The sequence below is a fragment of the Tinamus guttatus genome, unplaced genomic scaffold (genome assembly GCF_059628265.1).
Source record: "Tinamus guttatus ecotype Peru unplaced genomic scaffold, ASM5962826v1 Tinamus_guttatus_pri_ptg000240l, whole genome shotgun sequence".
In the NCBI taxonomy this organism is placed as follows: domain Eukaryota; kingdom Metazoa; phylum Chordata; class Aves; order Tinamiformes; family Tinamidae; genus Tinamus; species Tinamus guttatus.
The window spans coordinates 3,814,657-3,834,835 of record NW_028288774.1 but is presented as its reverse complement, the minus strand read 5'-3'; the positions used below and the strand labels follow the sequence as shown (position 1 = coordinate 3,834,835).

Genomic DNA, 20,179 nt, shown 5'->3' with positions numbered 1-20,179 from the left:
AAAGGAGAGCCAGCGTGTTAAAGGAGAGCCGGGGTGGGCTGTCCTGTGGAGAGAGCAGCAGCCTCTGTTTTTCACAATAAATACAGACACCATCTGTGATTCCTGTGGTGCTGACCACTTCTCTTCTGTGCACTGTACCCAACCTCCACCCACTAACCCTAGAAGATCTCATACGCTGAGATCTGGGGCCAATCTCCCATCTCTGACCGATCAGAGGCCTGAACCTTTACATCTTGTTGCTTCCAGTATAAATGTTTCTTTCAGCAGTCTGAATGTGGGTGCTGATGCAGCTTGGACCAAGGCCAAGTGACTCCAGTTTCTCCTAACCTGACCCTGTCTCCTTCTGCTTTTACCTTTGCTTTGCCCTTTCCTCCTTGCTACGTAGACTTGCCCATCTCCTCTTCCTTCTTGCCCTGAAATTACAGTTCATCCCTGAGTACCTGCTCTAAAACCATCTTCAGTATCACCCTTTGGCAGCTCCAAAGCTTGCCCAGGAAGTCCTGAGGACGCTTCTGGCGGAAGGTCTTGTTTCTAGATGCATGTTGCTAAAATGTCTTGTCCAGTTAGGCAGGGTGCCTTGTCCAGTTGCCAGCAGAGAGGAGACACCAGGTAACCCCTCACCAGGCAGATGTGTGTGCCCTCCTTGCCCCCCTGCCCAGCAGCTACCCGTACAACCAAAGGACCGGTGGGACACAGGGTCAGCGTACCTGGGTGGATTAAGCAGGAATCACACTCATTCTCCTCATTCCTGCAGCAAGGAATGGTGTAGCCCACTCTCTCCTTCCGTCCTGGACAGACGCACTCGATCTGGTCATATTCACAGCATTCCCGACACATGATATTCCACTCTGCTCCAGGGCAGTTTTCATTGATCACCGTGTACTCTGCCAGTAGGAAAAAGAGCAGTGGGAGAGGAGAGGTAAAAAAGACACTATCTATCTATCTATCTAAAAACATACACAGTCAGATCATATATGGCATGAGGTGGTCCCGGGTTTTTTGCATAGGAAATGCCAACTGTGGTAACACACAGCCAAAATATAAGGTCAGTTTGGGTGTCTAAATTAAACACAGAGATTTTTGCAACGCCAGGCAGAGGAGGCAGACAGACCGGAGCTAAGGAATATGTTCAGTTCAGTCCTTTCTCTGTAAGGCCTTTTCTCTTCTGTGTTCAAAAAAACAATTAAAAAATACGGAGAAATGCAGTCACATGAGAAATGCTTCTTAAAATCTCAATTATTTAGATTATTTAGATTACTTTAGATTATTTAGATTATGGTAGTATTGTTTTTTCATGTCCCCTGTTTGAATCTGCTAATCCCAAGGACCTGGGTGTCCAACAGGAAAGGCCAATTTCATGGCTGGGGCTTAGCCACTTTCACTCCCTATTTTCGCTCAGAAGCACACAGTGCTACACTTGGTTTCACTGCCTAAGGAAACAAGATTTTTTCATTATTTTTAAAGGTTTATTTAATCTGAGCATTTCTTATAAGATAACATTATTAATATCTTTTATTATTTAGCATAACTTTATATGGTGATATTTAAGCTGTTCTGGAAGTGCCCTTTTAAAAACACACGTTTCTTTGGCTCAGACTGCTACAGCCACTGCAGATCCCATCTTCCTCGCACCAGCGTGCTGTTGAAATTCCACAGATTGAAACCTGCCGAGTGCACGGTGCTGTCAGCGTGTCCTTAGCCAGCTGACAGACCTGACGGCAGGTCTCACGGCGTCTGATGATGAAAAGTGTGAGAGCAGACTAGAGAGATGAGACGTGAAAGAAACATAATGAGAATCTTTCTTTCTTCTTCCCTCTCCCCTCCCTTTTTTCCCTGCTTTTGTTTTGGCTAGATAATATCCTTTTTTCCTTTGTTTTAAACACTGAGTGACAGAGCTGCATTGCCATTGCAACAAGCCACCCCATCTCTAAAGCAGAGCAACGTGCCTGTACCTGGTTCCCTTTGCACACAAGGTCTTTCTTCGTTCCCCTGTGCCTCATAATCTAATTACAACGTCTGCTTTAGCTCCCTGCTGCTGAACCTTGCTGCTCTGTCTCACTTGATTCTCCATGGCCTAATGAAGCCTGATTCCTGGAGGCTTATCTTTTTCCTTAATGATATTTACTTGGTCCATCAGAAAGGGACCACCAACAGTTCCTTCATTTTTTTAGTTTGGCAGGGAAATTAAATTCACCCCTTCAGACTCCTCAGAATGAATCCTTTCCTTTGTGCCTGATATAGAGACAACTGGAAATGCTATCACAGTTCTGACTTCAGAAATAAGGTTGCAGCTTATTCTAAAATCTTTCCGTTCCCCCCTGCTCCTCCCTCCCCACCCCGCAACCATTCCAAAAGAAGAGGAAAGCTGCTCCTGGCGTTCAATCAGATTCTGTAATTTTTTTAGTCCAATAATAAATTCTTGTATCAAAATAATCTTAGTGCTCAGCACTTATAGAACTTTATTTTTTTTTGCCCATAGATCTCAACGTGCTTCACAAAGCCGTTTTTTCCAGATGGGAAAGTGAAGCACAAAGAGGTGAAGTGACTTTGCTCAAGGTCCCAGAGAAAAACAATAGCAGAGCCAGGAATTAGACTCCAGCCTTCTCATTCCCAGAACAGCAGTCCATCAACTTGACCATGTTGGGACTTGTTAACCTATGCCTATTACTCTTTTTTAATGAAGCCATTTATCTGTGAACTGTATCTGATTCAGATTCCAGAGCAAACTGATTACACATGTCTAATTATCTTATTAGAACCAACACTCAGTTTGATACTTCTCACTATACATCACTGAAAGTAGCTGTTTCTGTGGTGTGTGGGGATGGAGGGTCTCACTCCTACTCAAAGAAGGACACCAAAGTTTGAGAAATAAAGAGCTATCCAACACTGAGAAGCTTTTGCAAAGCTTCCTTCAAATTCTTGGATCTCCCAGCTCAAGACAGAAATGTAATTTCCCTTGAGATTGCTAATGCCTATTAAATAAAATGGCTATTTCCATTTGGGCTGTATCTGTAAATTTCCCAAGACAAAGTGTTATCTTTAAATTATCCAAATGTTCACAGACAAAGTTGCGCTGGGGTGACTAAGGCATGTCTCCATGCCTGGAGGGATTCAGGAGTTGGTTAGATAAAGTCATGAGCCACTTAACGTAACTTCAAAGTTAGCTCTGACAGAAGGGCAAGACTCCATGACCTGCAGCGGCCCCTTTCAACATACATTTGTCTGTGATTCTATAAAATACTATGTGTATATTTATATACATTGTGTGTGTGTGCATATTTATTTTTATAGGCACAGCTTGCGTATGCAACAGGGTGAAGGAGCAGATACCCCACTTATTCACATTGAATTAAATGGGTCTATTTGCTGTGTAAGATGAGTTTAAGGTAATGCCTAGTGTTAAGATGGGAGCAGGAGATCTTGACCCTTGAGGAATTGTAGAATAAATATGCTGTCACCTAGAAATGCTGTTTGCTCACTTCTTGCCCTTGTATCAACAGAGACAATGAAAATAGCCTGCCTTTTGATTTATTGCCAATTCAATTCCTTTTCAAGTTCTCAGGTGCTGCAATTCGGGCAACATATATAGCCACAACGAGGAAATTTGTGGGTCTGGGATTTTTGAAGGGATCCTCTCCGGGATTTTCTTCACAGAAGTCACAGCGTGGATTATTCCGAAGTTCAGGAGAAGCTATTTGTTAAATAAATTTGTGCGAAGAGCGGGCTCCTGTTGGTCTTGCATAGGTGGCTCCTGGCTGCTAAACTAGAGGCGAGAGGAAGCCCGTCCGGGGGACACGAGAGGGGCCTCCTGCAGCGCTGCCGTGGGGAGCCAGCGCGTGTGCCCGGCCGTGCTGCTCAGCGCCACCCCGAGTGGGAGCACCAGGCCTGAGCTGACCGCTTCCCCCTCCGGGGACTTGCTCTTATTCCCAGCTATTACCTCCAAATGGAAGAGGAGGAGGCTGCAAAGCGCACGGGAGCTGCTGAGGCGGCAACACGCCGCAGACGCAGCCTGGAGGGCGCCGGGGCTGCTCCGGGCTCCCCCTGCAAGGCGGCCGGCGGCAGCTGCGCCGCTGCTCGTGTGGGGCCCGCGATGCCGTGACCTGCCTCGGGAAGCGGCCGGAAGAAGCTGCTGGACAACCCGTGCAAAATATTTAGCTGGAAGGGACAAACAAGCCGCAGCACAGGCAAATAAACAGTGGATTAATTTATGGGATTTTAGCGATGGAAGAAAAGCCTCCTAAATCCAGGCAGTCCTCCGGGGCGCAGGGAAGCATTTCAGGTCCCCAAGGCTTTCTCCCGTGGGTCGCAGCCTGCACCACCTCTCGGCGGGCCCTCAGCACGTCCCTGCCAGCAGTGTGGGCTGAGCAGGGAGCAGGCTGAGCTGCGCGGGAGAGCACAGGGGGCTGCTGCTGCCATTCCCCACGTCAGGCACTGTAAAAGCTCCGGGGCAAATGCGGTTTTAGTGTGCTGGGCTGCTGTGCTTCTACTGTCACCCGCACCCCAACAAAATTTCAGCAAACCTGCTGCAATTTGCTTTGCATCCTTCATGTGCTGCAGCACACGGTTCTCTCATTTGCTTCTTATTTCATCTTCACCTTTCCAAAAGGTGCTGACTCCCTCGGCCAAGAGAAGTGCTCGGGCCAGCGAACCTGGCGTGCAGCAGAGCAGCTCGAGCGGTCTGTAATGCAGTAATCCTCTCCCTGACACAAATGTGTCTGTTTTTCCTATCACCCGCGTGGTTTGGGCGCACACATGACTCAGACATCTCTCCCCTTGCCAGACCTCAAATACAATCCTATTCCAAACTGCAGGACCTCGGAAAATGAGGTGATAAAAACCCTACAAGAAATTCTTTTATTAGTACTTGGAAAGGGTCAGGATGGAGGGTTGACAGAAATATCATTAGCAATTGAATAGAAATGCCACCTTCCAAAAGGGTAGTTTTTACTGCGCCCTCTGAAAAGACAGAACTTTCCTTGGAAGATAAGTGCAGGCTCCATTAACACTCGTCCTGAAGGCTGGAGATACGTTACTTATGCTTATACTGGGGAGTTCAAAGAGGATGCCCAAGTCATAAAAAATAGCTGCAAGGATAAGGCCATCTTAAAGCACTAGATCCATTCAACACGAGCTCTGTTGGAAAGGATGGCAATGAGTCCTAGGGGATATACAGAGAGCCCGGTCAAATCTCTCATTCGAGGGAAAAGCACAGACCCATGAGGGATGGAAAAAAGCCTGATCATCAAAGAAAGCTGTGTCTTAGAGCTCAAGGATAAAGGGAGAACTGCCAAAAGTCAAGCTGAATTTGACCTTGCAAAGGAAATTAAAATAAAACAAAATGTTTTTTCAGACATATAAGGAAGGGGAAAAAAAAAGGAAAGGAGGAAAGAAGAAGAGAGGCTCCTGTGTGATGGTGTGCAGACGTGGTAAGACAGTGGTCAAAACTGTAGAGAGTTATTACTTTTCATGTCCAGGGAGGCTGTTGATGGGGAACCCATGAGCAAGGCAGGCAGATTAGTAGGTTGGAGGGTGTAGAAGCAAATGAGGTATGGTCCACACACAAGGCAGCTCCTAATCCACTGCAGTTTGCAGTTTGAGATGCCCAAGTGACGCAGCTTCACGGTTGGTTTTTCTCCCTAGGTCAAGCTTTAAACTCTGGTGATTCAGAAGCTGAGGCACCCACACGGTGCTGCCTTGGGGAAGGTCAGGGTGGAAGCTGAGCTTCAGCACACTGTGGGGCTTTTTTGCTGTGGTGAATTTATCAGTCACAAACAGCTTGCTGGATAGGAAAGGCTCTTAGCTGGTAAAATTAAACAGCTAAGAACTGAGGTGTATTGAAACAAGTCTGATTACACCAATTAACTCTGTGTCTTCCAATTCTCTGAAAGAATGACTTTTAGCATTTTGCAGTTCTCTAGTCATATTAAGCTGACAAACACATGCTGGTGAAATGGGTCATTTCACTGCCCCATCTCCCCAACTTCCCACTCTCATCTTTGTGCTGTGTGGAGGCATCAGAGGATCCTTCAGAAGACTAGCTTACAGGCTCTATCCTTCCTTGCCAAAAAAAAAAAAAAGATAAGTTTACAACTTAAATATGCTCCTCATTCCTTCAAAAGACAAAGTACCTTAGGAATCTGCATCCTATCTACCAGGAGAAAGTGATTTGTAAAGACATCCATATCTTGCTCTGAACTGAAGAAACTTCCCATCCTACAAGTCTATTCTGTTCTCTGGCAAAGATGAGTTCTCATCCCATGCCTCAATTTATCCATCAGCATGTTGGTATAACACTACTGAGGCTCAAAAAGGTTTTATTTCAAACTGTTATGAAATGTGCTCTAAGGATAGAACTGTATTGTAAATAAGAGCAGATACAAACAGATATGACTCTAAAAGAGTCCACGAATGACCACTATATGAAAGTGATTGTTCAACCAGTACATGTTTCACCGATTAGAGAATGCTCTTTTTTATTTACTGCATTTTACTTTTTCAGCATGATGATCAGTAGCAATGACTGCTCTGCACAGAAGTAGGTGGCGTTTGAATCTGAAGGAGCAGTTTTTTAAGGTTCTTGTCTGGGAATGTTCTTCCATTTAATAACACTGAAAGGAAAAATAGCTCTGATAGCTCTGATAGATTGAGCTGGAACCTAGTGAAAGTGAACTCATTTTCTTTCTCCGTATGTGTGTCTCAATTTTATTATAATTTTATCTTGCTCTTTTCTTGCTCAGTTCTACTTTCTCTGGGCTGGTATGTAAGCCAGGGCCCATCCCATATGTGCTGTGTATGCAGACCTGACAACAAGAGCTCTGAACACGCAGCCGCTGTTGCATTTGTCACCTGGAAATGAGAAACACATTGGGTGAAACTATAGCTCCACTCTGAAGAATAGCAAAACACTAACTTCAATAGGGGCAAGATTTTATTCTCAGGCCAGACGAACAGGCCTGGGGAAATAAAAGAGATGTTCCGAGATGTTCCCCCTAACAGGCTTTTAATGGACCATTGGGAAACACTGCACCCCAAATCAGTAATAACCACAGAAAATGCAAGTCGTTATTTTTAACCTCTTTTTGCCTCAGATAGCCCATTGTGCAAATGATGCCTGTTTTCGTAGGAGGTGGGTTAGGAAGTTGAAGAGGTTAATGCTTTCTCTGAAAACACTTGCTTCTCTTTGGAAATTATGTCCCAATTATTCGTTTTAACAGCCAGGCTAATTAGAAGAGCAGCTAAAATCCGTCTCTGTTTTAGTTTTACTCAGCCTGCTTGCTTTATGGGTTGGAGACTGTCCTGAATAATCAGACTGCTTCTCCTGATGAGTCAGTTAGCATCCTTTCACAACTATTAGTGTGTGCTTTCACACAGCACGAAGATTGGAAAGAAAAAAACAGTGAAACTGTTTCTATAGGAAAATGCAAAACCAACTTGTGAACCTGGGGGAAACCTACTATGCTAAGTTGATGCTGGCCACTTAATAAATGTGCATTAATTCCATTGCCTTTTTTTAAGTCCCAAAGGCAGGATTATGCTGAAAGCAAGTTAAACTACTATGGAATATATATTCCATTTAAGGAATACATTGAAAACTGTCTGATGTAAGTACAGCTGTGTTCTGTTGGATGAGACCACCTTTGTCTTCAGCTCTGCCTTTTTAACAATTCAGGTCATGGTTTGTATAAGTAAAAAGGCTGATCTAAGTTCTCCTTTGACTCAATAAGTGGAATCTGCCTGATGTTTTTGAATAAAAGGGTCTTCTCCAGGTTTTCTGTTGTCATAGTGTTCGGTAGCTACAATTTTCAGAAGTAAATAACTGTGAAGTTCCATAAGCTATAGATTTCCTTCAATGTGCTCCTGTGTTGAATTAAATGGAGTAATAGCAGTGCCTTTCTTAAACTCGTAAGCTTCCACTCTCAGCTCAGCTATGATAAGCAAATCATAAACTCCCAACAGTTCTGCTCCAAGGAGAGCTGAATTATTGATTCAATAAAAAATCATTTCGGAGGTCTCTGTTGGGTCATTAACAGTATTTCTAGTATGACTTCCAAAGTTTGTATCTGTCCCCACACTGCCTCGCTTTGCTTTGCCCATAATAAAAATCAAGTATCTTAGTGTAACTGAAAGGAAAACCAAGTAAAAATTCTGCTTCCTATTCGTGAGGCCTAGAAGTTACCCATTTATAAGGTATTCTGGTGGGCAAATGTATAAAATGCGTTAACACAGACAGCTCCATTTTTTTCTGGCTTTTGCTGTTGACTCTACAGGAGTCTGAATTAAATCTTTCTGCAGGTTGAAGCCTCAGTGCCCCCACTGCCCCTCAGTCAATACTGCCTCCACTCCTGTGCCCACCCGGTGATGCCGGTGCCCGCCAGCATATGGTTCCTCTTATGGTGAATCTGCAGGCCCTGCATCTCCTCATCTCACCTCTCTACCCACTACTGATGGTGGCTTGACAAGGAGGTGGGGCAGGTAGCACGAGAAGATTCTTGCTCCTGTTAGAAGCTTTTCATTTCTCCTATGTCTCAGCAGAACTTTTCTGATATCATGTAAAAAAATGCCCATCCACCACACATCCCAAGCAGAAACTCTGCTTTTCCCTGTTTTCTTATCCTGAGCCCTGTTGTTTGCCTGTCTTTCCTTCAGAGGCAGACTGCTTGGACCCCAGGTTCAGGACACTGCAGAAAGTGTCTGGGTCTCTACCACGTCTCAGATCCTGTTCCAGTTCAAACGTCATGCATCTTCTCCTTGCCCTCAAAACACCACACAGCTTCTTCTTACTGTATTTTTTTTTGCCATTGCTGGCTTTAAATTACAGGCCATCCATGCCACCAAGCAGTATGTTTTTAGCATCTAAAGCAACCTGAATAAGTTTGTCCTAAACCTTCCCTTTTCTTGGTTTCCTCTCTATAATTGTGAAATGCCATTTGTGATCTTATTGTTGGCCCTGTGGCATCACGTATTTTTGGCAGAAGGGCTGTCACAGAGTAAAATAGCCAGGATTAGACCAAAACTCAGAGGTCATTACATTACCCATCAAGCCTTGATTTCTTTCTGGCCAGGAGAAGCTTATTCTGGCCAGGAAAATTACACTAGCATGATCATGATTTTTTTTTTCCTGTGCTGCAAGACAAGGAACAGATACAGATGTGGCACTTTGGAGATAGCAAGAGCATCACCGAAATTAGAGAGTCCATGAGATGAGAGCTCTGTAATGGGATAAGGGGGACAAAGATGGGCTTTGGAGGCATATGAGAATATTTGGGAATCGGTAAAGAGGAGCCAGCTGCAGCATTTAAACCTATGAGCACACAGCATGGGAATGTGCTGGTACTATACATGGAGGGCAGGGGCCGGACTTGTCTTGGGTGCTTTTTCCATGTAACAGCTTGAGATTTTGAGCGCAGTGGGCACAGCACAGCCATAACCGAGGACAGCAGGATGCCCACAGGGCCGTCTGCCTCCCCGTGTCCCTCCTTGGCCGGGCACCACACATGGGTGCCACCAAGGACATCCCTGTCCATATCCCTGGGCAGAGCATCCTGTCTGCTGGGCTGACAGGGATTCTGGCAGACTCTGCTTCAGAGGTGGCCTCAAGGCCCAGCATAAGGACCCCCAGGTCTCCCTCAGTGAGGAGAGCTGGTCCCGCGGGCTTTGTCCATGCAGGGAACCCAAATGTGTGAACTGGAGTAACCGGCTCGCTGGGATTGAACGCATCTGGATGTGTCTGCATCTGGGCGCCGCTCTGCCAGACGGAGGACGGAGTGGGAGGGGGAGAGGGCTTGGGAAGGGTTTGGATAGGCAGAGACACACACGAACACGCATATATTTTTTAAGGAAATATGAGTCACTTGCAGTGGAAGTTTATTCCAAAGATCAGCTCCCAGACCTCCCCCGACTCCTGCCCCCAACTCTCGAGGCAAGCGCTGTGCAACTGGGTGTGATAAACGCAGACAAAAATTGGATACATCTGCAGGGAGGAGGCAAAACAGTTTTCCAAGCTGCCCTGACATGCTAAGGCCATCGCACTCCAGAACTGTCCCGATGCGCTGAGCACCCCTCGCAGCCCGGAGGACACACCGGGCAGGGCAGGATGGGGAGGCAGAGGAGGGCAGGAGAAGGGCTCGCCGTGTTGCCTGGACGCGGGTCCTGCAGGCTCTGCAGGCTGTTTCTCACACTGCCACCGAGCTCGTGTCGGCAGGAAGGGGTTTGTGTCATCGGGCTTAGCCCAAGCCTGTGTCCAGGACTTGCCCTGTGCTGGCTGTGGACCCTCCAAGACGGCTGCGGGGCCCCGTTGTCAACACCGAGTTGTTTACACCCACCTGAGGCGATCTGGAGGCGGTCGACACCTCACCCCCACGTCAGCGTGGCAATGCTGGGCGCCAACCACCTCAGGTAGCTGCAGCCACCTCTAGGCACACGCAGCGTGCGCCAGCGGGCACCGGGGCAGACAGTGCGCGAAACGGGCACCCTGGCACACGCTGCTCGACACGGGCATCCTGACAGACAGCGCGGGCCATCGGCACCCTGAACGCGAGCCAAGTTTGTGTCCACCAGCACACACTTTTTGTTTCACCTTATCAAGGAGAAAATGCCTGTGCTGGTTCAGCAAAAACACAAAACAAGACTTGCCTGTAAAAATGGGCTTTAAGAAGGCTTCCCCTTTGAATGAATAATATCGGCAGGGCTAAAGCCCGATTCGGAAACAATGCGTGGCTTTTGTTTTCCTTCTTTCCTTTACTTTTTTTCCTCCCTTCCCTTCATTCTTGGTGTTGGGGCTGGAGAGGAAAGTCTTTGTTGTGCCAAGCTAAACAAATTACGCTTTACAATTCGGAGGCTTAAATGCCTCTCTCTATCATCATTTCCTTAGCACTGAGTGTTGAGAAAATAAAGCAGTAGTAAGTGAAGTGAGTACATACCCTTTTCTTGATGGTCATTGGCAAATAAGCCCATCCAGTTGTTTCTCTTTAAGGCTATTAAGTCTGTCTGGAAGTTATCCCTGGACAATCCTCCCCCACGCTCTGAGCCGGCAGGAAAGAAAGAAATAAAGCAAAGCCCCTTCTTTCTAGTACTCACATCCCTGTGGACGGCTCTGCTTCCCATGACAGCGTGTGAGACCAAACCCCTCGGACCGTGCGGCAGGAGAGGCGCCCGCTCGGCCGCGCAGAGCAGACCGCGCACACGCTCGCGTACGGTACCTCTTGGCAAGCAGGCGGCCAGCAGGAGCTGAAGGAGGGCAAGTCCGACGGGTGTCCAGGGGGCTCGCTCCATGCTGCCCGGCCCGGCGCGGCGGAGCGACTGCTCAGGAGGGGAAAGCAGGCAAGCCGCTTTTACTGGGACCTCACCAGCTCCCGGCTGCAAGGGATCTCGGATTTCAGACCTCGGCTCGCTCCCATCCTCACCAGAGGGGAACTACCTTCAAGAGACTTCTCAGGCATCCAGAAGCACGACGTCACCCCAAACCTCTCCAGCTGCTGCCTTAACCCTTTCCGGACTCCGAGATGGGCTTGTTGGCTTGCAGTGCTCAGCCCTGAGCTGGCCGTTTTCATCTCAGAAAGAAAGAAATAATAAAGGGAGGGAAATGTCTGAGAGTGACCCTAGGCAGGCTCAAGTTGCTCGTGTCTCCAGAAGGAGGCACTTGGTGGCTGGTGTCCTTGGGCACGCAGGAGGGTTTGTTCCCCCAGGAGCAGGGCCAGCCGTGGGATGGGTGCCAAAAGGGTATTCCCGTCCCGTCGCACAAGCCCAGCAGGCGGCTACGGGCAGCGTGTCACTTCACGGTGAGCTTAAAATAGACGCGTGTTTTTATGGAGGGGCAGATGAATGAATGCGGCTCGCCCAATGCTCGCTGCACCGAGGATGGAAACCACAAAGCACAAGGGGAATCACTTGGAGCACACGCTCCCCAGCTTGTCAAAAGCTTTCCCGCGGAGTCAATTTCTGCCAGAAAGCAGTTTTGGCAAAACCGAAGTGTTTTGTCGGAGCACATTGATATTGAGGAAATGTTCAATCCAAACAAAGGAGACCGTTTCATGTGGATTTTATGTCTGTGCCTTTTTCTGCTTTGGCTTTTCTATTAGCACATGCTGCTGATTTTATCTGGTCTCCAGCTCATGTGCTATAGCAGTATACTTTATCCTTTCTAATATTTTTCTAGTTCAATTTTGTGATCCCATCCAAAGGAAATATCTCACAGTTCTAAATCAGACTTTCTCCATTTCCTTTCTATAGCAAATTTTCAAAAATTGAATAGATCGTGAAAGAAAAAAAGGAAATATTGGAATTTTCTGTGGAATAGAAACTCAAGCACCTCAAAGGCTTTGACAAATACCTACAGCTCTTTGCAAAGTTCTCAGGCATGTTGAGCAACCTCAAAAATTTGCGAGCAGTAGCCAATGGAAACCTTGGGCACTCTGTGCAGTGGAAAATCCATTATGCCTTCAGGTGGTCTTTCACAGGATGAATTCTTTTACCCAGGCATCTCTTGAGGTTACGCCTCTCTGTCTATCAGTCTACTGACCTTAATTCTGACCAGTCTTTGTAATTATTTGTGCAACTTCCATATAAAGCAACAGAGAGTGTTTATGGCTGCCTTTTTTCTCTAAATAAAGTTTTTTGCAACACTCATGCAAACCCACCAGTGAGAATGTTAATGTGAGAAGGACTCCAGAGAGATACCAGGATTTTAACCTTTACTGCACGCAGTGCTACTCAGAACTTGTAACCACAACACAGTGTTTAAAGAACATTCGGTGGCTCAGCTGCCATTTAACTTTCTATGAGGCTCCAAACAGTGAATCAGATCATGGTTACAGATACAGTAACTATCGATCAATAAATATATAGCTTCTACTTCTTCAACATAATCTTCTGACTACCTCAGTGTGATCTATAGATGCTAACTAGGTTTCCACACATTCCACACATCCTGTTCTCTACCTCTGAAGTCTCCGGCAAAACTTTCACAGCTTTTGTGAAAAATGAAGAAATGGAGGCTTACCAAATGAAAGATCTCTTTGGCCATGGAAAAATCACAATGAAAATCTGTGCAAAGATGAAACTAGGAGTCCTGGTATAAGCTGAACAAAGTTTACTGCAATGTTGCCATTCTTAATTTTCAAAAACCTTAAAAAGCTCATAAAACCTGAGAAATATAGTTTTGAAAATATCTAATTTGTGGTTTGAATACTTTTGCTGAGAGCCGTCTCATGTCTGTTTTTTAGTTAATTTTGTTTAGAGTTTTTTAGATTTAATGTGAGTGTCCTGCAATACCCCTACTAGTGGTGAATGGCAAATTTTAAGTCTCCCCTGTTTCTGAGGTAAGACATGACTGCATTTGCTTTCACTCTGCAATGGCCTGGGCTAATATTTTCTAATCTTTCCCCAACTTTTGTGGACTTACAGTTTCTGCCTATGCTGAGTTTCACCCAAAACTCAAGATGAATCCAAAGATGTCTCATAAGAATTCATTTGACAACTCTACCTTTTATTTTCTGTCACAAGTACCTATAGGAAAGCAAAAACTGCACAGAATGTGAATGAAAAACTATAAAAAGCTCCAGATTCTCAAGCCCCGGAGAACAGCTCATTGACTAATACCAAGTGGGAACGTAGCCTTCCTTGCAAATGTTCATCACTTTCAAAGCTAGTTCCTCCTGCACCTCCTAGATAATTCTTCCTCTCAGAGCTGGTGTCGACACCTCCTCCTGCTACCAGCCCTCCTTTCTGAATCAGCCCCTGGCTGGTGACCCAGAAAATGCCTTGGGACAAACTACCAAGGCTCCAAAAGTCCTACTGGGCACTGTTAGGCATGCAATACCCATGTGCTCAGGGCCCTGCCTCGGTGACCTGCTGTGCCTTTCTGATCTCTCTCAGTCAGGCATGTAGCAGAGGCTCTCACAACACTCCTTGTTCAGACAGAGGAACTGATTGCTCTCCAGATGTCCAAGTTGTGTCCTCTCTCCAGGATGAATGCCTTACTTGATGCTGTTCCTATAGGGATTCCTGAGGATTTCAGGAGAAAGGCTGACAATCTGTGGCTGTGAAAAAGGCTGCCTGTGTTAAATAACAAGGCAGGAACAGAAAAACTCAGATGAACTAGTGACAGTATTTCATACTGATGCCAGTTTGTGTTGAAGAGCTGTTAAGCTCAAAATTCTTTCCTAAGACCTGCTTTGGGTTCCTCTAAAAAGCCATCACTGGTTAGTCTCAGGAAGAAAAAAAGCTAACTCCTTTTTACTTTTTTTTACTCCTTTCCATTCTACCCAAACCACTGGAACTAACATCTGTCTTTTGTGTGTAAGAAGAAGAAATGAAGACCACCTAAATAGATGAAAATGATGAAAAAGGGATGTCTTTACCTCTTCACAGAGAAACACCAGCTATTCTGGCATCCGTGGAACTGTAACTAGTTTATTCCACAGCCCAAGCTCCTGGTATCTAAAGCATTTCACATTATGAAAGGAAATTGTGGGCCTGAAAGCTGGCATGCAGATACCCGAGCCTTAGAGTTATCTGCGTAGGAGTCTCGTGAGAACCTAAATTGAAACCGGTTCATATTGTGTGAGAAGAAGGGAAATTCCAGAGCCTAAAATATAAAGGACACTGGGAATAGAAGGGTTAAGACCTAATACATAGGGTTTTTTTGTAAAGGCCAGTTCTCTTGGGGAAAAATACCCACCAGGGCCACAAGTATTTGTTTCATTTGAGCCAGTTCCTGTGGCAAGACTTCCAACACGGTAGGAAAGGACTGGCTGAAGTTGCATGCTTGTCCTGTTTAAGGAGCAGCTCTGGAGGGACACCTTCTGTTTTAAGATGGAAAAGTGGTCTTCCTGGTTTTTGGAGGAGTGGGCTAAAGAAGGGGAAAGCTGATACATCTTTTTCACCTTTTATTTTTCTTGTCTCCAAGAGAAAGCAATTATAAGGCAACCAGGGAATATAACTGCACTCAGCATTACTCTAGAGTGCTTATGCTAGCTTAGCGCTATGCAAAATCAAGCTTACTAAGTGGATCCATCGCCTCCTTGGAGAACAACTCAGCAACCAAAGTGACTTGGGGTTGACTTCCAGGCTTTGGCAGCTCGCTGCCTCCTTGCCCGGGCTGGCCAGCGGGAGCCCGCAGCCCCGGCCGTGCCAAGGGCGATGCGTGGCTGACACGGCGCTCCTGCGGGCGCTCCTGGCCTTCCTGCAGGGAGGCAGCGGCCGACCCAGGCACAGCCCACCAGCCACGTATTTCAAGCTGTGTGTAATTCTCAGCAAAGGAGAACACAAAGCTCTCAGTCAAGCGTCTGCGCTGCCGAGGAATCTCACTTCAGCATTTGGCTGCAGTGCTCGTGTCTGCCCTTCTGCTGAACATGCTGAAGTGCAGGTTGGAAAAGTGCATTACCCTGAAGCTGAAGGCCAAAACAGCGTGGTGCAAAAATTGAAAGACTTTATCTATTTTAAAAGTGATTATAAAGTAGCTAACAATTCATTTCATGGAGCAAAACAATCCCTTTGATAATCAGTAGTTGACCACTGAATGAATAATTAATATGTGATTTATACCACTAACTCGTACCTCTGTAACTCAGCGATAAAAAATCTGAGACATGAAAATACTATGTGATCAAGGCAGCAAGAAGGGAAAGAATGCCACCATTTTATCAGAGAGAAAACTGAGATGCAGGAAGAGAAATGGAGATTCACGTCCTGCAGCAGCAGCAGCAGAACAGGAAGGGGCACAGGAGCTTCACCCCCATTTGGTAGCTGAGGCTCTGGACTCTCCTGCCTGAGAGGACTCAATGAGGAATAATTAGGGATGACAGCATAGTTCTGAATAAAATTAATCTGGACTTGAAGTAAAACCACTGTCTCAGAGCCATAACGACTTCTGGGTTGTTGAGTTTTTTCTTCAGTCTTTGAAAGTTTAGCAAGCTTTCTATTTCCTTCCATTTTCAGGAACTTCTGAAATATCTTGCTTCTTTTACTGGAACCTTACCAGAAAACTCTTCTTTTGTAACTTCTGCCCAAATGATTCCATCCCAAATGGCCCTGATGGTCTTCCAAACTCCAGAGGCCCTGCTGGAAAGAATTCTGTGATTTTCAATGTTACTCGTTTGTGCTACTGCAGATTGGATGCCTTCACAGGATGTCCTTCCTACAAGCAGATTTGGATCCAATTTCTCTCTCTTCTCACAGGCAAGATTCTCACAGAAACTAGTGGATTCTTCTGCCAAAAGAAGGGTTTAAATCTTTTGAGGCCAAACCTACTTCTGGTGGATGTGGTGAAGGTATGTCTTGGATTTTGGTGCCTGCCTGGTAGTGCCCATCACATCCAAATAAAATCCAAAGAAAGTTTTTGAAAGAGGATATGAAAGAAAATGGACCAGTTTAAAGCCTGGAAAGGGCTTAAATCTCAGAGGGGAAATTAAGTTTGAGTCAAAGTCAAACCTGGACCTTTAAGAGTAGCAGTAAGTGCAGTTAATGAAAGATTAGCACTAAGGTTTTATACCTTCCCTCAAATCATTATTCTTGAATGAGGGGGCCCTTTCACAGGAGAGATTACGAAGTGCTTGCCTTTAAAGTACAGCTTTTAAATGAAATCCCAGGCCTTACTATAACAGCAGAGGAACATTTTATAAGTTTCTAGGAGAGTTAGGGCTACACTTTGTCCTTGGAGCTTCAAGTCCTAGCACATGTGCGAGCCACAACAGCCAGCACTTAGGAACCGCAGCAGGACTGCAGCAGCCTCCCTCCGAAGGCTCCGCAGGCCCGGGCAGGCCGTGCGGCTCTTCCTGCCCTCAGCCGCACGAGCAATCCCCAGCTCTGCTGGGATGTTAATCACCAGGGGATGAAGCATCGCAATCCGGGAAAGCAAAGGGGCCGAAGCATCGCAATCCGGGAAAGCAAAACGGATCGGGGTGGAAGAAGCCAAAAGAACAGGGGGCTGTAACACCAGAACACATCACAGCCCCAGACCCAGCAGGACTTATGATGGGAATGGTTATGCTTGTACTTGTTAAAAAGATCTTTTTAGGAAAATCAAAGCAGTTTAAAGTTTATGATTCCAGTTACATTTCTGGGCAGGTGAACAGCAAAACATGGCCAGAAAAATGTGAATGCTTAATGGAACATAAGAAGTGATAGATTTTTTTCAGTAGTTATTTTATACCTGAATCTGTTATTTTATACTCTAGTCTGCATGTTTTTCTTCATGATTCTTTTTGCACATCACATTTGTATACGGTCTCTGATGATCTTTACCACAGCAACATGTAAGGAAAGACACAGGTGAAAGGTTTGGTTTGCAATTAAAACTAGCCAGTAGTCAAGGATACTGTTCAGTTGGTTAGATTCTGACATTATGCTTGGAGAAGGTACAGAGAAGAGCTTTAATTAAATGTTTCTTTAAGTGTATGTGAAGATGAAAAACCTGTGTATGTAATCATTCTTATGATATAAATTTTCCTTCATAGATTAATAACTAAGACTTACTAGCTTAAAGAATAAAACTTTGTGTCTGTACAACAGATTCCAACTGATAAAACAACAGACAGGAAACTAGCATTTTTTTAAAGTTGGTCTTAATGTTTGATGGTCACAGCTACATGTGAGTTATTGTGAACGTCAAGAAGAGCATATAAACATAAGACAAAAGCCTAATGAGGATCCATTTAGAAAGTCAGTCTAGAGCTGCAGCATGAATATGCAGCCAGATGAATATGCATATGAAATAATGTTCGTATGAAATATGTAAGGTGGAGGCAATTAGTGGAAGGTCAGATTTTTCAGAGGTGCTCAATGTCTACATTTCCAAACTGGAAGTACAGATGTGTAGTACTGATACCCAGAGATCTGTAATTGTAAAATGTCTTTACAGGTTGCAAGTGCATTGCAGATAGATACTGAAGTGATGCAAGACTTGAGCAGTGCTGTCTAATGAATTAAGTGTTTTGTTAAACCTTTGTTTTTTTGTGATCTCCTCCTTTCATTGATCCCCATAAAAATTGAAATTAAAGCTCACTTTCTCTCTCCCTTTAGAGAGATATAGTCTGTGATTCAAATTCACCAGAGTGTCCATATGAAAGGTCTGTAAGGAAGAAGTCTAGCTAGGAATTGTAAAATTCTAATCAGAGGGAGTAGTAAAATCATCCACCCTTTATACGGTTGTCTTACATGTATTGCAAGTAAATAATCAATAAATGTTGAGTAACACGACATTATCTGCCACTTCCCCATGCGCCTTTTGGGACTTGGGTCACCAATCATTTAACATCCTGCTCTGCTAATCGTTAGCCAGTTTTGCACCCTTCCTTTCTGATTGGCCTCATTGAACCTGACGATTAGCGGACATCTGAAAAAGATGACAAAGACAATAAAAATTTAATGATTCAGAAAGAGACAGCACGATTGCACAAAAGAAAGACAAAGCAGCTGAGATCTTTCAGAGCAGTAACCAGAACAAACAGACAAGGTCACCAGGGCATTGCAAAACTTGATCTCATGATACAAAGAGATATATGGAGTGAAATCTCAAGACAGAATGCAATCTCTTTAATTCTGTTTAAAAAGCCATAATCTCCAACTACTGCAAAACCAGGTGCTGAAAAGCTAATTGCTGAAAAGTAGCATCTCATCTACTTATTTTTTATTTCTCTATCAGATGTTGTAGGGGCAGTTGACAGTTCTGATGATCCTGTTATTTTTCTCCATGTCATATTTGTCACCTTCCAACTCTGGCATGTCAAGCTACTATTGATGTTACATTTAAAATTAAAAAAAAAAAACATGAAAAATGTTTCCTGTTATTTTATTCATCGTTTTTGGCTAGTGATATTGGAATATGAATGAGAAAGATCTTGTATTGCAATATACAGTCTCTGCCTGTTTAAACTGTGTGCAAGGATCTGTTCCCATCCCCCCCACCCCAAGGTTATATGAATTCTTATGGGGAAATTGTTTTTGCTGTCTATCGAGTCACCAACTGTCACATTTTTCAGGAATGCATATTCAGCAGCTGGTAGGATATGTTTGTGTCAGGAAATCCCTCTCTGAGTATCTAACACCATAAAAAATGCAACTCGGTATAATTCTGTTATTTATAGCTTTATAAATAAAAGCTGGGGAGGTTTATAAGATTTATAATCTGTTTATAAATGAACAAATTCTACACACAAAACTCAGGAGCTAAAAAGTTCATTCAAGTTAATGAAAGACTTTATATAGCTCGTAAGACCTCTGCCTAAAATATCCGTGAAGATATTTACGCAGTACTGATCGCAAAGGTATTTTAAGCTCTGACCCAGCAAAGACTTAATCATGTACTTAGCTGTGGGTAAGTCAGTAATCGCACTGAATTCAGTGGGGCTGAATGACAGTGGGGCCTAGAGGCCTGAGCGTGTCACCGTAAGTGAAATCCGAGAGCTTGCGCTGGAGGCCGGGCCCCCGGCAGCTCACAGGCACCTGGGGCTCCTTGGGCAAGGCAGAAAGGCCTACGGAAAGGTGACCCCCATCGGGCCAGCAGCCAGCAGCCGGCTTCCACCAGATCTCCTGGCTTTGGAGGTAGTGAAAGAAGGGCAGCGGTTTCACGTGAGACGGCTTTCCACAGGCATGGCTAATGGGTGTAGTAGCGGGGTTTAGTAAATATTTATGTAGCTGCCTACAGGATTAGAAATCATCGCTACTGCTTCCCTTTAAAGATCGAAAACTCAACTGAAGCAAAATGGAAGACTTTCCTGCGCTGTTGTCACTCCCCTAGTTGTTGGCATTCAGTGGTGCGCAAGCCCACAGAGAGGGTATCGATTTTGTTATTTTGAACATTTCTTGCTAGAAGAGAAGCATCGAAAAGGAGTAGAAAAGGAATAATAGTGATTCTTGATGATTCTTGATTTCTCCAGCAGAATTTCAGTCTTACAAGTATCAGCCATTCAAAGAAAGGAACAGTCTGTTCCAGTCCACTCTGTCCCACTAAAGACTCCTCATTTTTCCATCCTTATTATTTATCCATCTTGAAACCACCATATGAGCATGCGCCTAGTGACAGCAGAGCCTGGAACTGCCGACATCTCTTCCTGGCTGCTTGGGACCATCCCAACCTCTCATTGCCCTCTGACACACAACATCATGCGCAGAAGGAAGAAGAATCTGCACAGAAAAGCCTGCTTTGAGTCATCTGAATCACTTGAAGGACCTCATGGAA

General features: G+C 45.0%; 1 protein-coding gene and 1 long non-coding RNA gene across 3 annotated transcripts in view; both read right to left on the bottom strand.

The window, feature by feature from the left end:
* PAMR1 (peptidase domain containing associated with muscle regeneration 1) overlaps positions 1-859 on the bottom strand; it is a 41,025-nt gene extending 40,166 nt beyond the window's left edge. For both annotated transcript variants that reach the window (XM_088525723.1, XM_010221388.2), the window contains exon 1: positions 708-859. In XM_088525723.1, the coding sequence (XP_088381849.1) occupies positions 708-837 (130 nt within the window). In that variant the 5' untranslated portion in view covers positions 838-859. The remainder of the gene's footprint in view (positions 1-707) is intronic.
* The window catches only part of LOC148594501 (uncharacterized), a 427,754-nt gene that overhangs the window by 128,609 nt on the left and 278,966 nt on the right, over positions 1-20,179 (bottom strand). The window lies entirely within an intron of this gene.